The sequence below is a fragment of the Ambystoma mexicanum genome, chromosome 1p (genome assembly GCF_040938575.1).
Source record: "Ambystoma mexicanum isolate Mex_15411 chromosome 1p, UKY_AmexF1_1, whole genome shotgun sequence".
Taxonomy (NCBI): Eukaryota; Metazoa; Chordata; class Amphibia; order Caudata; family Ambystomatidae; genus Ambystoma; species Ambystoma mexicanum.
Window position 1 is genome coordinate 82955417 of NC_090921.1, and position 20421 is coordinate 82975837.

Below are 20421 nucleotides of genomic sequence, written 5' to 3' on the forward strand. Positions count from 1 at the left end.
GTCAACCTTGTCCTTTTCCTCTTTTTCACCTTCTATACATGACAATCCTGGATGTCAGATAATTTTCTTGCTTTGAATCAAACCAAAACTGAAGTTCTCCTTTTCCCCCGCTAGTACTATCCCTCTTGCATCTGCATCTTTTTTCTCTTTTCTTCCTTCTCTACTGCCTATCTCTAGCACTGCTCGAAACCTTGGGCCCGGAATTCGACAATTTGTTCAAAAATCTTTGATCGAATGAATCATTTGATTGTTTTTTAAATGTGTGGATTGACCTTCTGTGCACTTTGCCCACATTCTTTTAAAAATACCCCACACGTAGAGCAGGGGTTGCGAGGTGTCCCCTGCTCCCCATGTTCGTTTTTCTGGGGTTTCAGGTGTGTACCCCGCTTTCTCAACATTGGAGGTGGAAGACTGAAAAAGAAGAAAAAAGGAAATGCATAATATATACGTACAATTGTGGCCTCAGTTGTCAGTTTACCGCGAACAAATCGGCTGCAAAAAATGAACCCAAATCCTTGGCCTCTACCTTGATACTGATTCATCTTTCTCATCACATTTCTGATTCATCTTTCTCATCACATTTCTATCATCTCCGAATCCTATCGTTATCTTTTTAACATCCGTAAAGCACGGCCCTTTCTGACATTTAATGCTACTAAACTTTTGATCTCCTCACTTATTTTCTCACGTCTATTCTATTGCTCCACTGCACTTTTGATCTTCCCGTTTCTAGTTTAGCTCCTCTAAAGTCGGTCTTCAATGCTACCATTCGTCTTTTATATTCACTCACTCTGTGTGATTCTACTTCAGTGTCCCCATGTTCTCTCATCTGGCTTTCTTTTCATTCACGTCTTAAATGTAACTTCCTCTGTATTGTCTTTAAATCTCTTCATGACCTTGCACCTTCCTTTCTAGATTGGTTAAGTGGAAGGAGAGAGGCATTGGTGATGTCAGAAGAGACTTGGGAAGATAATACGCTCTAATAGTTCAGAAAGAAAAGGTAAGAGCGAGGTAGGGTAGTAGTTGGAATGGACAAAGGTATGCAAGGAAGGCTTCTTGAGAATTGGAATGAATACAAGGGTAATTAAAAGAGAAAGGGAAAACAGAAGAATGGAGAGCAAGGGAGGCGAAGTAAGGAGAGAGTGAAGGATGGACCATGGGAACAAGGGAGGAAAGGTGAAAATCAGAGGACGGCAGTGTGATGGACTTTGGAAAGGAAAGAAGCAAAATCAGTGGAAGAAATAAGACAGAATTAGGACATTAAAACATTGATCTCTTGTGTCCTTTTATCTTCCCTCTTGCTCACTCCGTTCTCAGTCCCAATTTCTTCTATTATCAGTTCCTCTGCCCCTTGTGCTCAATCACAATTTCAATCTTTTACTTTGCTTGCCCCACTCAATTGGAATGCTCTTCCCCTATCTCTTTGTTCTATTACCTGTTACTCTCTATTTCACACTACCCTTAAGAGCCATCTACTTCACTCCTGATTTTGAACGTTTTGTATAGTCTGCAATCTCATTCTATTGTATTATAAGTGTGTTCTTTACAGCACTTTGGAGTAAAGCGCTATATAAATGACAAATACAAAAAAAACCAAATAATGAGATGCGTTTATTTTAATAAAGATGTATTCCCTCGATTAAAATGTGTTCCGGGATCTCGCCCATGTATGGAGATATGTTCAATGTTTTTGAATATCATTGGAAATCTCATGCTTGAGAATTCCAAAATGTTCAAAGTCAAGCAAGAAAACTAAAGTGATGAAGAATGTTATAGAGAAATGCTCAACCAGTTGTTGTGATTTCCTTAGACAGTAGACCAACTTGGGAACTGGTTACTTTATTTTATAAATAGGTTCATTCGTTGCCACCATGATTGACAAGGAGATTGCTTAGACAAAGGCTAAATGTACAATAAAGAAGTCAAAAAGCATGGCAAATCATGTTTACAATGCCAGCGTTATGTTATGGAATAGACCTTTGGTATAGCTGACATTTGAAGCCTTGTTCATAAAAAAGTCATTTTTGCAGAGTTCTAGAAAGATTAGAAATGTCTGATTTCAGAAACCTGTGCTAAGACATTTTGGTTCACAAAAGAGCATTTGTCTTAGGTGTGATTAAATACCCCTGTAAAGATGTCCGGATTCCTTTTGTATCTATTTATTCGTACTATGTAAAAGAGTACCTCAAGATAAATTAAAATAGTGAACATATGACAAGGTTAATATGAGTTTAATTATGTTAAGAGCTTTAGCTATGGTCATCATTAAGACATCCAATGTGCTGTGTGCAGGTGGTTAAATAAGCAGGCTTACCTGGTGACTCCATCCTTTATGTGGTACAGTAAACATTCAGACATCAGGGGGTCTTCGTTCAAGTTTACCAAATGAGGGGTCTGAAAGGAGATGAAAGAAAGCAGATATAAACCACCAATGTCAGACATTATAATGAAGAGAACATTTTGGCAAGGAGCATTCGTATTACCATGGTTTCGACAGCTGAGCTCCATCTGTCGAAACCATGTCCAACAGCTAGATTACCGATACTGCCTTTCCTCTCTTTAATAGACTGGACGTTTATTTAATTTATTCAACGTTTGTAAGATGGGATATCCCAGTCCGATCTTGCTAATTTATTAGGAGCTGTTGTCAAGCAATCAAGAACAACTGTTAGAAAGGAAGAGGGGATGACAGAAATACTGGGTAAGACAGTTTATCATTATGCAAGAGAATGTACGCACAGAGGCTTTTCGCCACTATTGATTTGTTGGCGCAATTCTGCGTCAAAGCAAAGCCGAGGGGCCCTGCAACATGGCCGTGATGCGAGAAGGCTCAGCTGACCAGCATGGCAGTGGACAATTCTCCGTACTTCGGTCCTGCACAGAACACATGGATGTTCAGTTATCGCACAAAGAGGTGCAACTATTGGCTTCAGAAGGCACAGTGTACCGTGACTCCACCACTGGTGGAGAAACCATTGTTGCCAATGCCTAGGTGAAAAGGCCAAGCAGAGCTACCCTATATCAATCAGGAGTAGGTGAGCTGTTGGCGGGGGTGGGAGGGGGGGGGGGGATCAGGTTACTGAACCAAGGCATATATCGAGTCCCTGAAGCCGGAGTGATGGTATCACTTCATAGAGGATGAATTAAAGTGTTATTTTGAAGAGTGACATGGGGAGTGAGACATCTTACAGTGCACTGTGCTACTTCTTGTATCTTTTATCTCACATGGGAGCGAGACTCTTATGTTGTTGCATCCAGGACTTTATGAATGCAAAGGGTTCGGATGAACCTGGAGTCTTAGAAGTGGTTCTCCCACACCTAGGAGCAGTGGAGACATTAGCAGCATGTTCCCGGAGGGCCTTGGGCTGTATGAAATGACAGGACCTACAGTCCTCCATTTTGTCATCAGCACCCAAGCATCAAACATGGGTTTCATGCATTACTAGTCAAGCTTAAAGCCAGAGCCTTTTTGGGGTGCGGTGCACAAGGAAAAAGGGACAGAAGTCATGGGGTGCAGCCGGCATCATTTATACAATCCATAACATCAAATCCAGAGTCATGGGTGCCGCAGAGCAGAGCTGAGCTGACATGCAACCTCATTGCACTTCCAGAGGGTACAAATATTTCACAAGCCATGCTAATACTGGGAGAATGATATCCACTAAAAGTATTATTCAGGTAATACATTTTGTAATACACACTATATGGTAGATGGTGTGCCCTCCCTGAAAGGCCAAAGTCTTTACAAATGTGTGACCTTGGTGAGGCTCAATTTTTGACAGCACCTGATGAAGTTAGCCAGGTATGGATGCTGAATAAATTAACCTTGGCCCACAATATAGGAGCAGTCTCCCTTTTCACTGGAGGTATTTGTTTTTGCTTAACGCCTCTTTCTTTATTTCAGTGCAGGCACTTTGGTTGATTGTTCAATGTGTAATTCATTAAATAAAAGCGTAAAAAAATGACAATATATTACAATCATCAAATTAGTCATCCTAAGGAAACAATGTATACAGCTTTAATGGAGCCAATGTAATTTAAAAAACTCATTAAAAGAAAACAAATGCACTTCGTATAAAAAAGATCCTCCCTGTGGCAATGTTTGGCACATGGGCAATGCAATATAGCATGAAGTCATGCTACATCTTCTAGTTTGCTTAATGTACTATACTATGAGCGCCCTGAGGCCGTTGGGCATGTGTGCACTATATTCTTCAGTTAGTTAGCTATGGTATGCACAGCACTTCTATATCGTTGGGTTGTAGGTCAATCTTAGCATGTTTGACACAATCTGCTCCCAATGAAGGTCATCTCTTCTTCGTGGACTGTCCAGAATAACCAGTCAAGCAAATGTTTAGGAGTTTATAGAGCGATATACGCTAAAGCACTGTACAAAATACAGATAAACAGTACAAATCGAATGGACTCACCAGCTGGAATTAAAAAAATGGGAAGTTAAGATCATGACAAGTGGAAATGGGTCTGGTAGTGTGAATGAAAATCTGGACGAGAAGTGAGGGAACGAGGAGGCTTGGGGACTAGAAGAGCACAATATAGAAAATTAGATTTGACAGGGAGACCGGGGAACACTACGTAGGAAGAGGGATTGAGAACAAAGGGAATGGGGAGGGATGTAGAAAGAAGAGAAGAGGGATATGGAGAGGCAAGACCATGGAGACATTTAAAAACCAAAAGAAAATTAAAAAGCAGACACGATTCAAAGGGGATCCAGTGCAAAGAGACTAGAGCAGAGGAGATGGAGTCACAAGAAGATGGAGAAGAAAAGGCGAATAGATGAATTATAGATAAAATATAGATAAAATGAAGAGGAGCAAGATGGGTGGCCCAAGGAGGAGAGAGGAACAGTAGAACAGAAAAGAAAGAAATGAAAGCGGAGATAAGAATTTTGGATGTCTTAAAAGAAAGAAAAGCTCTAGCCTTATCAATGTTATAGAGATGAAAGCGAGAGGAACGGAACAGCAGAGATGTGAGAGAAGAACGATAAAAAAAAGAGTCAAGAACAACAACAACATTTCTGGTGGAGGAGGAAATGGAAAGAGAAGAAATAGAAAAGAAATAGATGGGGAGGCATAGGCGGTGGAATAGCAGAGGCAGGAAAGAAAAGAAGTTCAGTCTTGGTGGGATTTAGAGGGAGAAAGTGAGCAGTCATCCAAGATCGAATAGCAAGAAGGCAGGAGGAAAGAGTCAAATAAATAGAAGTGGAGAATGAAGAAAAGGAACGGAATAGCCGAGTATGGTCAGCATACAAATTATGAGACAGCCCAAAAGAAGAAATAAGAGAAAAGAGGAAAGGTGCATAAAGAAAAGAGGAGGGGACTGAGGACAGAACCCTCAGGGTCAGCATAAGAAAAGGGAGAACAGGAGAGATTGAGCCAGTCCAAGACACCGAATAGGTGGTCAGTAAGATGGGATTGAAACCACTTTAAAACAGAACCAAGAAAACCAAAACATGAAAGGGAACAGAGAAGAAGAGTGTGGTCGACAGTGTCAAAAGCAGCTGACACGTCAAGCAAGAACAGGAGAGTGGACTGTGATGAGCAGCGAAAAGTGGATCACATACAGAAAGAAGAGCAGTTTCAGTAGAGTGAAAATGGCGGAAACCAGGTTGGTTAAGTGGAAGGAGAGAGGCATTGGTGATGTCAGAAGAGACTTGGGAAGATAATACGCTCTAATAGTTCAGAAAGAAAAGGTAAGAGTGAGGTAGGGTAGTAGTTGGAATGGACAAAGGTATGCAAGGAAGGCTTCTTGAGAATTGGAATGAATACAAGCGTAATTAAAAGAGGATGGACCATGGGAACAAGGGAGGAAGGGTGAGAATCAGAGGGGGCAGCAGTGTGATGGACTTTGGAAAGGAAAGAAGCAATATCAGTGGAAGAAATAAGAGAATTAGGAAATTAAAACAGGTGGGGAATCAGGGACAGAAAGAAGGTGGGATGAGGGGGTAGAAATAGCACATAGGAGAGTAACTTTGGAAGTGAAGTAGGAGGCACAATCAGAAGCATAAACTGAGGAACGAGAGGGATCGGTTCTATGTCATTTCATCGACATCCATTATTACGACATCCATATTTTTTGCTGAAAAAACTAATTGAAAATTCTTTTACATTATTTTTGGGGGGTTCCCCCAAAACTCCCATCCTCTACCTATTCTTTGTTATTCCCAACACCCCCCAACCCTTCATATGCCCTGTCACAACCCCGACCCCCAAAACATTTTGAAAACTTTTTACGGCAAAAACCCATCGTAAAAACACCCGTCATTACAGCGGGTGTCGCTGAAAGGACGTCGTACCGAGGGATCATTGCGAGCAATGGGAAATAATGTGAGTTAAGATTTGCCAGGCGATGAGGATATGAAAAGAGGCCAGAAAATAAGTGTAGAAATGTTGTTTAGCAAGAAAAAGGGCAGTGTCAGAGAAGAGAAGAGAAGATAGATTAAGTAGATCAGAAGGTGATTAGTACTTCCGCCATCCACGCTCGGCCTGGCGCAAGAGGCGCAGAGAATAATGAAGAGCAGGGGTAAGCCATGGCTGGGAGGGCATGTGTCAAGGCCGAAAAGAAAAGGAAGGACAGAAAATCAAGAGTCGTAAGAATTGAGGATGAAAGAAGGGAAGCTAAGGAATCAACAGAAAACAAAGATAGAGTAGTAAGAGATGGGAGAGATGAGGAGTGCGAAAACGAAAAGTAAGGTATCTAAGGACCAAAGTTCACACCGAAAGACGGTGGAGAGAGAGAGAAGATGAGGGAATAAGTGAAAAGTTAAGAGGAGAAGGATCAGAAGAGTAGGAAGGAATAGCCAAGTGAGGACTAAGAGATAGAGAGGAATAAAACATCAGATCCAGGGAAGAACCAGAGATATGAGAAGGAGCGGTGAAGGAGGTTGAGAGTAAATAAGAATCCAGAACGGCAAGAAGTGTAACTGAAGAGTGCATAGTCGCCAGATGGAGGTTAAAAACCCCCAAAAAGAAAAAGTGGTGTATCAAGAGGAAGAAGAGGTCAAGCTAAAGCTCTTTTGCAGGCTATACTGGTACTTTATTTTATTTTTATAAAATAACACTTTATGCCTGGATTTATTTCAATGATTGTTCCTTCTCTTGGGAGTAATTTTTAATCAATACTGGGAAACGATTACTTAATATTTCAATATGACACAGATGTATGTGGCCCCTCCTCCTTTGAAAGCCAATAGGGAGGCAGTATATCGAGTTTCTGCTTGATGCATATTACATGCTGAGAAAGACAGGCAGGCTGAGGTGGAGAACTCCATTAAGGTTTGGCATTATTCTTAATGATATGATATGGCATTTATAACGCGCCTATACACAAGTGTTTCAAGGCGCGTCGAGGCAAGGGAGGGGGAACAAAGGGAGGACGGACAACGATCCTACTAGGCCAGGTGTCATTCAGATCGTGCAAGTGCATAGGAAGGAGGGAAGGCACAGTGCAGTACATGGGAATAGAAGTAACAATATAGAAGTAACGGCCAGCATGTGGCAAGTGCTTGGGTAAGTGCAGACATCAGGAGTAAGGGCTGGTGGGGTGGGGGACTGTAAGAATACAGAAAAAGTCTCCAAGTGCGGGGGTAGCCAGGTGGGCAGTGCAGGTGTGTAAAGCTGGCGGGGGAGGGACCTGAGCCCGAGATCAGAGGGTGACCAGGTTGCCAGTACAGTTCAGGTTACAGCCAGGAGTTCAGCAGAGAAGAGAAGGAGAAAAAGCAGAACAAAGAAAGATTTTGAGGTGCTTCCGGAACTAGAGATGGTTTTCCTCAAGTTTAAGGGAGGCTGTTCCAGAGGGAGGCACTAGCCGAAGAAAGATCTACCACCAACTCGTTGCTTGGAGAAGCGACTGACCCTGAGGGAGTTGGAGGCGGATGAGCGAAGAGCTCGAGGAGGAAGATATTTAGGGAGAGACAGTTGAAGGTATTGAGGCCCCAGAAGGCTTTGTGGATGATGCAGAGGGTTTTGAACTTAATCCTCGCAGCCACTGGGAGCCAGTGCAGAGATTTCAGTCCTGGAGAGATATGATCCCTAGGCTTGAGGCCAAGGACAAGTCTGGCAGTCCTGTTCTGGATAAGTTACAGAGGGCGGAGGGTAGAAGCAGGAAGATTTAGAAAGAGGCTGTTGCAATAGTCCAGCCTAGAGAGAACCAGAGCTCTGGAGACAGTGAGCTTCTGGGGGAAGGAGAAGAAAGGAAGAATACCTCTGAGGGGGTGCAGCTGGTAGTGAAACTTCTTAGAGATGTCATAGATGTGAGGAGAGAAGGAGTGTGTGGAGTCGAAGACGACCCCAAGGTTTTTAGCCTTGCAGGTGGGAGCAGGAAGAGGGCCAAGAGAGGCCGGCCAGAGAGCTACAGGAAAGGAGGGAGCGGGTGTGCCTGTTAGGTAAGATTTCCACAGGGCTGGTAAATCTCCCTTGCCTGGTTCAACTCCAGAACCTTTTGCTTTTCTAGTGAGAGATTTTTCATTAATACCTCAGTGAGTGGGAACCTTTTTCCACACTCACCTGTCTTTAACTCTTTTTATGGGTGTCATTTTTAAGACTCTCCATAGTGTCTTTTTAAAGTTATGTTGTCTAACAACTTATTGGCAATAAGTTCCTGTTGTTGCTGGGTTGCCCTAGGGGCTCCCCCTTTAACTTTCTTGTGCTAACCTTGAGTGAACTACAGTTCCCAAGGGTAGAAAGGATCTTTGGATCCCTTTTACATTTTATTCTGTGAAACCAGCACACCCCACCTTATGTGGAGTGCTGGGGAGATACAATGTATCCCCTTTCACATTTAAACTAACAATTCTGTTACAGTGACAAGCTTACCTTTAATGGCTGGTGGCAGTGATACCTTTTACTAATTTGGTGCACCTTTACCGCGTGCTGTAGTCACAGCTGCAGTAAAGGCACCTAAGGGTGTTCATTTTTACCAAAATGGCCCCTGTCTTCTTTTTCTGCCATTTTAGTGTTTCTTGTCGTTTCTTGTTCCTTCCCCTGACATCCAGGGCGGGAAAATCCTTTGTTTGAGTTTTGTCTTTGGCGGGAGTCCCCTGGACACCCCGCCCAGGCTCCAGTCAGTCTGTAAGCACAGGAAGTGGGCGAGGGGTCCCAAACTTCCCCCTCCTTTGTCTTAGGCCTTCCTTCAACTGGGTCAGATCCCAGTGGGGGGTTGGCTGTCCTGAATGGACAGCCAAACGCCCCTTTCTTGTAAAATGCGGGGAGAGAATGCAGAGGTTGTGTTGCAGTTCCTGATAAATACTGGAAACCTGGAAGCTGAAGTCATGTCTACCACTGGAACAGAAAACCGAAGAGGATGACGAAGGAAAAATGGCGGGAATGATTTCCAGCGGCCGGAGAGCCTGCTATGTAACCAGAGCCTGCTGCAGCCCTTCCTTCCGATCGACCTGGGTTCTCCGAAAACGACGACCCGAACCGAGAGCCTGGTGAGACCCACTAGACTCAAGACGACCTGCATTTTGAGCCATCCCACGGGTTGCTGAGACCTTGCGTTCTTGCAATACCCCAATACCCTGGGACCTCCTGCCACTGTGCGGTGCACGGTCTTCCGAATTCCGAATCTCGCTGAAACTTCGTGGGCATCCTGGTCTATCTCCAGAGACACGAAACGAGTCCAAAAAGTCCCCTCACAAGAGTGCTGGACCTTTTAAACGAAGAGAATTCAACCGCGATTTTCTGTCTTCTTCTGTGCTCCTTGAAAAGGCGCCAAACCCGCAGAACCGCATTCGGACACGAGAGAAATCTTGCCTAGAGCCTTCTTCATCGATCCCTGCTGCAAAGTCCCTTCTGAGGTCTTGTGTTCAGTCTCCAGGACAAGGAATCCAGTGACCGGGTATTTGGCTGCAGTCCCTGAAGTTCTCCTGCTGCAATCTCTTCTTCATTGCTGAGGTACTGTGTTGGCTTGGGTATATACTTACCTTAAGCCTGTTGGGATTTCTGTGTAGTCCTGGGGTGTTTTCTGTGATTGGGAGGTCCCTCGTCCAGTACACCCAGTCCCACTGCTAGAATCCTGCTGGGGTGTCTTCTGCGAAGCCCCTGGACCCTCTTCTAACCCTAGAAGAGAAGTACTCACTTGTTTGCCCAGTTTTCCTAAGGAAACTCTGGCTTTTGCTACTAAAGAACTTATTCTAACACTGCCTGTTGGTCACTAGTCCTAGTGACCCCCCTTCTGCCACTGAGAACACTCATGCTCTAAGGGAAAAGACTTTGAAGGGATTGGGACTTCTGCCTAGAAAAGAAATCAAGTGTTTTTACTTACTTGTAAAGAGTTGGTTGGTAACTGTAATTCTAAGAGTGAACAGTTACAAAAGTTCTTACTGATCTTGGATGTGTGATGCACTATTCTTAAAAGTATGGTTAACATCTTTCCTTCCTTAGCCACTGTTTTGCCAGTCTAAAAGAAAGTAGATGTGAAGGTATTTTACTCTCCTGTGATTAGGTTGTGCCTCTTTACAAAAGTAATGTGTTGGTTTCACCAGATTATTCCTGAAGGGTAATTGTATGAGTGTTCCCCAACTGTTGGTATCACCAGGTTAGTCCTGTTAGGATAACTGAGTGTCCCCCAACTGGGTCTTGCGTCCCCTGACTTGCTGCTAGCCTGTCTTTAATAAGTCTACATTAGGTTGTTGCCTACCTAGAATATCTATTCAGTAAAGTGTGACATTGGGTTTTACTTTCCCCTTCATTGTGAAGTTAAAGTAAGTGGGTTTTACTTACCTTGTGTTAGCTGTGTGCCATCCAAAACAAGTTACCAGAGTTATTGCTTACCTCAATCTGGGGGTCCCTGATTTCCAAAGCATCTGTAATTGTATATTACATCCATTAGGTTTTGCTCACCTGGTATAACTGTGTGTTATGACAAAAGTAGTAATAGGTTTTTACTGCACCTAGAATAAGTGTTTCACTATTCACCAAAAGTATAATGTCCAGTTGGCTGTTTATGTGATTTGTTCCAAGAGTCACTGTACAACTGGAAGGGCCTACTGTCCTTGTATTACCAAAAGTAATCTAAAAGTAACCATTGGTCTTTTACTCCCAAAGAATAGGCTTGGCCTATACTAAATGTGTATAACAAGGTTTTGACTTCCCTAGAACTACTGTTAGGTGTTCCAAATAAGGTCTATACTTGGGTCTGTGTACTTTCAAGTATAGTGTTGTGTTTTATATTGTATTTCATATAATGTTTCAGTATTTACTTAACCCCTAGATTTATCTGGGCCTACTTGTATTTAAATAAATCCTTTATTTTTATAATACATAGTGTTTCAGTGTTTCTTTGGATCATTTGTATTGCATTTCCACTTGTACTGTATCTACTGCCCTCTCTCCCTCCTAAGATAAGCCTGGCTGCTCTGCCTACGCTACCATGTACTCAGGTGGTACAGTCTTATACTAAGAGTGGAGTCTTGTACTGCCTCAGTTGAATGGTTTTACTAGGCCCTTAACTGGACTTCAGAAAAACTGTCCTAACAGTGCCGATGAGGAGAATCTCGGTCTTACTGGCATTAAGGCAGAGGTCATTGGCGGCACACCACTCCTTGATAGCCGACAGACAATCAGAGAGGAGGGAAGGAGAGGAGGTGGTCGAGGGTAGCCTGAAAATGAGCTTGGTGTCATCCGCAAATAACTGAAAGTTGGGGCAGAGAGCGGCAATGAGGTGGGCAAGGATTGCCAGGTATTGGTTGAACAGCCAGGGAGAGAGGTTAGACTGCTAGGGGACACCACAGGTAGTGAAAAAGATAGCGGAGAGGAAGGACCCAAGTTGGACCTGGCAGGGTCGGTCAGAGAGGAAAGAAGTCAGCCACGCAAGACCCAGACCAGTGATACCTAGATTATCACAAAGACGGTTGAGCAGGATGGCATGGTTGACAGGGTCATAGGCAGAAGAGAGATCAAGCAGGATGAGGACGCAGGGGGTGTTAGAGTCAAGGTTGGAGAGCAGGTAATAACGGATGTTCAGGAGAGCAGTTTCCGTGCTTCTGGCAGCTCTGAAGCCAGACTGATGGTCATGAAGATGACCAACAGATTCAGAGGGGAGATTAAGCTGAGAGATGGGCAGTTTCTCCAGGAGCTTGCCCAGGAAGGGAGTGATGGAAATTGGGCAATAGTTAGCCGGGCAGGAGGGTTCGGCAGAGGGTTTCTTAAGAAGAGGATGCACAAGGGAGTGCTTCAGGGGGGATGGGAAAACTCCAGTGGTGAAGGAGTGATTGCAGAAATCAGCCAGGGAATCAATGTGGTCCTTGATGGTTTTGGAGGAACAGAGGTGAACCTGTTTCGAAGAGACTTTCATAGATCTGACTTGTCTAGAGACCTTGTCTGCGGAGAAAAGGGGAAAGGAAGAGAAGGAGGGAGGAGAGGTGGCTGTAGAAGGGCCAGAGGGAGAGCAGCGAGTAGGGGATGGGAGGGGATAGGAGGAGAGTGAGGACAGGATGTCCTGAGTTTTAGAGATGAAGTGTGAAGCCAGTGCTGTGCAGAGGTCCTGGGAAGGGACAGGAGAGGTAGAGACTGCCGCAGGATTGGCCAGTGCCTTGCAGATTTTAAAGAGTTCAGCCGAGTTGTTAGATGCCGCAGAGACACTGGCTTGGATACGAGACCTCTTCTTGGTTAGGACAGAGAGCCTGTATTGCCTTTGCCACAGGCCAGTTTGTCAGAGGATGTACATGAAGCACCCCATTTCCTATCGGCCACCCTGCACTTGGCACTTGAGCACTTGGCTTTGGGCTTCATGCTGATTCTCATGACAGGGGCAAGGATATCAAGAGTATCAGATATAGCAGAGTGGAGCGTGGAGAGGGCTGTGTCAGGGAGAGAGTCAGCCAAAGGGGGTGGGGGGCTGAGAAGGTGGGGGGGCTGAGAAGGTGGCGGCGAAAGCCTCAACTGACACATGCTTCATGGGTCAGATGACCGAGAACTTGGGCGGCAGTGATGGAAGTGACTTGGCCTGAGGGATAGAGAGGGTGAACTGGGAGGAAAGGAGAAAGTGATCACTGCAGGAGAGAGGAGTGGTGAGAGGGATAGAAAGGGGAAGGTCTGAGATCAGAACATCCAGAGTGTGTCCTGCAGAGTGAGCCGGGCCAGAGGGGAGAATAGTGAGAGAGATTACGAGAATGAATGCCATTTGATTTTATGTGACACATTCATTAATCTTCATGTGAATTTATAATTTTACACGTTTAGTTAACTTGCAGGCTTAAACAAATTCATTAAACAAACACACCAGTATTTAAATTAGTAGTTCGGTCAGATCGATGGTGCAGTTTTTATTAACTGCTTATGTTATGTGTTGAATCCAGAGGAGTCATCACGGATTACCTGTCAAAGATCTCCTCCCACATGGCCAGGGGATGGCAGCCACTACCCGATTCTGACCCTGGGGGTGGTATTATGAGGGAGGATCATGTGGGCGGGGACGGCTGTCAGGGGAATATGGTGACCCAATCAGGAGAGATGTGGTATTTCTGAAGAAGAAAACCTCATAATTCCTGAGTTCTTGACGGCTTAATTAGATTTATTGAGTATTTCCAAGGCACCTATAAAACAAAGTGTTTCCAGGCGCTTGATGTCACAATACACCCCCACCCCATTGTAAAACCCCCAAAACCCTTCCTGCAGAACACACTAGTTTCATATACACAACACACGATATCAGGTAATAATGTCACTATATATATGGTCGCCGTACATAATGTCAACCCAAAAAGTTCATGACGATATTATATAGGTAAACATATGGGATACATTACTCACCGTAATCGTATTTCTGATGCTTGTATCTGCTTAGATTCACATGCTGTGCATAGGCCGACATCTAGTGGAAGCTGCGGAGTATTACAGTTTGTTTTTCGAAACTCGAAAATGGGCGTCGACACAGGCGTGCCAGTAATACTATCCCTAGTGTGACGTCCACTGTACCCAAGATCCCTCACGCGTCTAGGATCCTCAGATTGTATTTTTTCTGACATGAGGAAGCATGAGGAGTAGCGTGAGTACAGATAATCCAAGCAGATAGACAGAAGGTAAGACTACAAGCAATCATGCGCCTTCTCTCGGAGGGGAGGAAGGGTGGGTCGCATGTGAATCTAAGCAGATACAAGCATCAGAAATACGATTACGGTGAGTAATGTATCCCTTCTGAGGCTTGTGGAATCTGCTTAGATCACATGCTGTGCATAGATTAGCGAGCAGTACCAGAAGAAGGAGGTGGGATGTGAGAAGGGTCATGAGCAAACAGGTGTCTCAGAACCGCTTGTCCCACTTGTGTATCTGTCTTGGAATGAGTGTCAATGCAGTAATGCTGAGTAAAAGTGTGAATAGAGCTCCAAGTAGCTGCTTTGCAAATGGTGTCGAGGGGAACATTTGCAATGAAAGCCAGAGTGGCCCCAATGCCTCTAGTAGAGTGGGCTCTTGGCGTAAAAGGCAGAGTTTTTTCAGAAAGAGAGTAACACAGCTGTATACAGTTGATAATCCACTTTGAGATAGCGCCTTTAGAGACGCAATCTCCCTCTCTGCCTGTAGCTACGGAGACAAACAGTTGATCTGTTTTCCTTAGCGGTCTGGTTTTATTTACATAGTAGAGGACCGCCCTACGCACATCTAGGGTGTGTAGTTTCACCTCAGCCGAGCTTTGCGGGTTCTGGAAGAAAGCCGGAAGCTCGATGGACTGGTTTACATGGAACTTTGATATAAATTTAGGTGAGAACCTAGGGTGTGTGCGTAAAACCAGTTTGTCCTTGTGGATAGTAAAGAAAGGATCCTGCACTGACAGAGCCTGAATTTCACTGACCCTTCTTATGGAGGTAATGGCTACTAAGAAGGCCGTTTTATAAGTCAGGTGTTTGAGACTACTTTTATGCATGGGTTCGAAAGGGGGGCCCATGAGCTTAGCTAGCACCACATTGAGGTCCCATCCTGGCGGTGGGTTCGAAATAGGAGGGTGAAGTCTCTTTACTCCTTCCATGAAGGCTTTAACTACTGGTACTTTCCACCACGACACCTTGTTATGGGATGTGGTGTAAGCCGAGAGGGCTGCCAGGTGTACTTTCAGAGAGTTAAAAACCAATCCTGCATCCAGCAGGTGGAGCATGTATGTCACAACGTTGGAAGGAGTGCAATCAACTGGGTTGATTTGTTTATTCTGGCACCAAAAAACGAATCTCTTCCACTTGTCAAAATAACAGTGCCTTGTGTTTGGTTTCCTGGATTTTTTTAGGATGTCCATACACCTTTGTGGTAAATTGAGATGCCCAAACTCTATGACCTCAGGAGCCATGCTGCCAGGTTCATTGAGTTGGGTTCCTGGTGCACTGTTTGACCTTGTTGCTGGGACAGTAGGTTGTACCAGGCTGGGAGTTTGATGGGCTCGCACACCGCCATCCTGCGTAGGTGTGGAAACCATGGTTGTCTCGCCCACATGGGAGCAACTAGGATGAGCGTCATCGATTCCTTGTTCATCTTGTACACCACCTTCCTGATGAGGAGTTGGTGGAAGAGCGTACGCAAACATCCCTGACCAGTTCATCCACAGGGCGTTCCCTTGGGAGTCTGGCTGGGGGAACCTGGATGCAAATCCTGGGCATTGTTTGTTTTCGCTTGTGGCGAATAGGTCTATAGTGGGGAAACCCCACTGAGAGAAGAGATCTTCTACGATATCTCTGTGAAGGACCCATTCGTGTTCCTCTGGAAGGGAGTCTCTGCTTAGGGCATCCGCTAGGGAATTGAGCTCCCCTGGAACATGTTGTGATGACAGGAAGATGTTCCGTCTGAGTGCCCATATCCAGATTTTCTGGGCAAGCTTGGACAGATTTGGCGAACGAGTCCCTCCTTGTTTGTTCAAATAGAACATGGCTGTCGTGCTGTCCGTCCGGATCTGCACCGACAAGTTTAGCAGATGGAGCTCGAACGCCCGAAGCGCTCGGAATACTGCCAGAAGCTCTAGCAGGTTGATGTGGTTCTTGGCTACTGAGTGAGACCAGAGACCCTGAGCTGTGTGGTGGAGATGGTGAGCTCCCCACCCAGTCAGGCATGCATCTGTAGTCACCACTGCCTGTACTTCGGGATCGTAAAAGGGTTTTCCCCTTGCGAGATTCTCTCTCGTCCACCAGTGTAAGCTCTGTACGAGTGTTGGCGAAACGACCACTAGATCGTCCCACTGACCACTTGCCTGAGACCACTGTTTCGCCAACCATTCCTGCATGGGACGCATGCGCAGACGCGCGTGGGGGACCAGGTAAATGCAAGACGCCATCATGCCCAGTAACCGCATTGCTTTGCGTACCGTTATTTGTTGACCTGACTGATAATGTGGAATTTGCAGTAGTATATTCCGAATTCTCTCTTCCGAAGGGAAGGTCAACCCTTCTTGAGAATCTAGGATTGCTCCTAGGAACTGTTTTGAGGTGCTTGGCACCAGACTCGACTTCTTCTCGTTGATAGAGAAGCCTAATTCGTGGAGGAGGTCGATAGTCCTCTGAATGTTTGACCTGCAAATTCCTGGGGTTACCCCCGTTATGAGCCAGTCGTCCAGATAAGGGTACACTGGGATTGCCTCCCTGCGTAGGTGTGCAGCAGCCACCGCCAGTACCTTGGTGAACACCCTTGGTGCTGAAGCTAAGGGCAGTACCTTGAATTGGTAGTGGCGACTGTCCACCTTGAAGCGCAAGTATTTTCTGTGGGCTGGGAGCATGGAGATATGAAAATAAGCATCTTTCATATCCAAGGTTGCCATGTAATCCCCCTTTTTTAGGAGGGGGATTACCTCTTGTAGCGTGGTCATACGGAATTTTTGGGGCTTGACATACTTGTTGGCAGGCCGTAAGTCCAATACTGGGCGCATTGTTAAATCTTTCTTTGGCACAAGGAAGTAAGTTGAATAGATACGCTTGTTTACCTGGTGTCCTGGGACGAGTTCTATCGCGTCCTTTTCTAGCAGAATGGCGATCTCCTCGAGAAGGATCTTCTGATGTTCTAAGGAGTGTACTCTTTGTCGTGGAGGGTGGTTCCGTGGACGCTGCAGTCATTCTATACAATATCCTGTGGACACTGTTGACAGCACCCATCTGTCTGAGGTGATCCCTTCCCAAGCCTGGGTGAAGTTGGAAATGCGTCCCCCTACTGGGGTTGCGTGAGAAGGGACCCTGAACTGAGCGTCACTGCTTTGGTGGAGGCATGCCACCTCCCTTGTTGGGGCTGCCTCTGCCTCTTCCACGACCTCTTTTGTTACCCTTGCTGTAACTCTGGGTAGACTGCTGGTTGTTGTTCCATTGTGTACCCTGTCCTTGGGCATAGTTGCCTCTTTGTGAATTTTGGCCACGTGGGCGACGAAAATTACTGTTCCCCCTCTGATTAGGGGGTTTGTTGGTAAGCTGGCCAAGGGACTTGAGAGTCTCGTACTCGTCCTTGGCATTCTTAAGTGCGTCTTCGACCGCTTTCCCAAATAATAGATCGGGTTCCACCGGCTTGTCTATTAATGAAGCCTGTGTTTCTGTTTTGAACCCCGACTGCCGTAACCACGCATGTCTCTTGATAACAGTACTTTCTGCTATCAATCTTCCTGCGTTGTCCGCGGCGTCGAAAGTTGCTTTTAATATGCAACCAGACACGGCTCTCCCTTCTGCCGAGATCCGAGCCAACTGGCCTTTTAACGGTTCAGGAGCAGAGGCTATGAGCGCCGCAACCTCTTCCCATTGATGGCAGTTGTAACTTGCCAATAGGGTGGTGGAGTTTGCAATCCTTGCTTGGTAGGCGGACGTTGAGGCTACCTTCCTGCCAAACCCGTATAGTCTTTTGCTCTCCTTGTCGGGAGGAGCTTCTGATGACGATAAGGGTGTCCCAGCCCTCTTCCGAGACACTAGGGAGTCTGGTTTAAGCTGTCCTCTTATATAAAGAGGGTCAGACTGGGCTGCCCGAAAAAGTTTTTCGACTCTGGGGTTGACGGCTCTGGTGAGGTTTGGATTCACCAGGGATGGATCTATTCTACGTTGGATGGATTTAAGGATAGGGATGGTTTGAGCGACCGGCCTCCTTTCTCCCACCAACTCTTCTGCGAAGTCCCTTTCCTCCTGTACACCGTGGGTGTCGATGTGAAAATGTTCTGCCGCGCGAGCGAGAACTTCATTAAGGAGGGGCTGGTTATCAACTGGCGAGTCGGTAACTGGGGCTTCGCTTTCTACCGGGGAATCTACTCTGTAAATTTCCTGCTCGTCTTCTACCTCCTCCAGGTCCTCATCATCCGCATAGTATTCAGTCCCGGTTTGTTCCTCCATAATTGTAAACTCCTGGTCCCCTTCAGGGAAGGGCTGTCCTTGGTAACTGGGGTGTGGAGTAGAGTATGGAGTAGAGTAAGGCTGCACCTCGAAGGGTTCAGATCTTTCGAACCGGGCCTTTTTACTTAGGGGGATAGGATCCGAGGAGCCTGAGGGTGTGGCCCCTTGAGGGTCATACGAAAGGAAATGTTCTGGGTTCTTGTCATAAAAATCAGCTAAGGAAGACATCCTTGACATGACCCTGTCTATGTCTTCACTGGACCATTCTTTGGAACAGGGTATGGCTTTAGTAGGCAACTTAGAGGACTTATCAAGGGTAGCCTTGCTGGATGTTGATGTCCCAGTAGATTTATGTTTGACTGTCTGCTTAGGGTGGAAGGATGGTCTTACAGGAGTGGAAGGCTGTGCTTTCCGCTGTTTCCCCCCCCTCCCCGTGCGTGGAAAAATGTTTTCCCTGCCCCTTGGAGGCCTCAGAGACTTTCGACGCCTGGCGTCGAGGGTCGGGAGAGGTACCTTGTTTTGAGCGTGGGGCCTCGCTGGTGTTAACTGCGGCCTCGGTCTCCTGGAGCGCGGCCTGGGGGTGGAAGTCGTCTTCGTCTTCCGACGATCGAACTTCCGTTAATCTAGGGAGCGAGGCACTACTGGCAAGAGTGGAAGATTGCCTTGCGTCATGCGGCGATCTCGATCGAGAGCGCCCAGAGGACACCGAGTTGGACCGTTCTATCTGTGCCTCTTTCCGAGAAGTCGACGTCGTTGAGGTTCGGTTGGACTTAGTGTGCTTAGTGTGTGTGGGGTGTGTAGCGCTTGCGTCGCCGGGGGTCTTCCCCATAGCCGCCCTGCCGGACAACCTTCCGAGGTCGGGGACCTGCGCTTGGCAGTCTTTCGACGCCGTAATGCCCTCGCCGTCCGAAAGTACGGCGTCGCTGCCATCGCTGAAGGCGCCCTCCGCTGCCATGGCTGCCTGCCTGGCGTGGTGGGCCCAACCCTTTGTCGAACGGTCCTTAAGTGTCTTAGGCTTAAACCTACTACACGCTCTGCAGTTCGCTTCGGGGTGGTCCCTCGGCAAGCAGAGATTGCACGTTGCGTGCCTGTCGACCCAAGGGTATTTGCGGTTGCACTTGGGGCAGAATTGGAAAGGGGTACCCTCCATACGCACCTTGAGGCAGCGGGCTGGTAAGTGTAGGAAATATATAAGGTGTACCTATATACTAAGAGTGAAGAGTATGTACCACCCCCCACTCTCCCTACTTGCAGAGCCGAGGCCAGCGGCCTACTAGGCCCGGGCCGAGGCCAGCGGCCTTCCGAGGCCCAGATCCGTCGTGCAGCAGCCGACGGTCGATGTCTTCTCCAGCCGTCGTCGAGTGTCGAGGGTCGACGTTGGGGTGGGGAAGGATGTCAATAAAGAATTATAAATTTCAATTATTAGCAAAGTATGGCTAAGGCCAGGGGACTCCGCAAGATGCTTCCGACCAGTATGGCGGAAAAAAACAATCTGAGGATCCTAGACGCGTGAGGGATCTTGGGTACAGTGGACGTCACACTAGGGATAGTATTACTGGCACGCCTGTGTCGACGCCCATTTTCGAGTTTCGAAAAACAAACTGTAATACTCCGCAGCTTCCACTAGATGTCGGCCTATGCACAGCATGTGATCTAAGCAGATTCCACAAGCCTCAGAAATATATATATATAGGGGCAGGGGCAGCAGAGGTTTCCCTTCCCTTGAACAAAAAAAAGAAAAAGATGTTTGGGGTTGCAGGGCTGTCCCCTGCATGTTCCGTGTAATAATGTCTCTGATTTTTTGCCCAGCAACATTTTTGCGTGGACATTATCACATGGAACCCAACACACACCAAACATCTCCTCTTGCTGATTTTGTTCAAAACAAAAATGCAAAACAATATTACTTTAAAAGTTCAAGGAAACCTATGGTCTGCAACTCCAATAAAGCCTCAAGTACAGAGACGAAGGAGGAGTTAATGTGGATTGAAGGAAACACCAAGCTAAACATGCAGACTAGTTGTTGTAATGATGCCTGGGTGCACGGGCCATTTAAAAATGGCGTACTCATTCAAACGAGTCAGAGGGGAGAGTGCGAAGGATACAATTGGATTGCCCCGGAAAGCTGGTCTTCGGAC

General features: G+C 46.2%; 1 protein-coding gene across 2 annotated transcripts in view; it reads right to left on the minus strand.

The window, feature by feature from the left end:
- The window catches only part of KIF1C (kinesin family member 1C), a 1865342-nt gene that overhangs the window by 438593 nt on the left and 1406328 nt on the right, over positions 1–20421 (minus strand). For both annotated transcript variants that reach the window (XM_069643618.1, XM_069643608.1), the window contains exon 17: positions 2315–2394. In XM_069643618.1, the coding sequence (XP_069499719.1) occupies positions 2315–2394 (80 nt within the window). The remainder of the gene's footprint in view (positions 1–2314; positions 2395–20421) is intronic.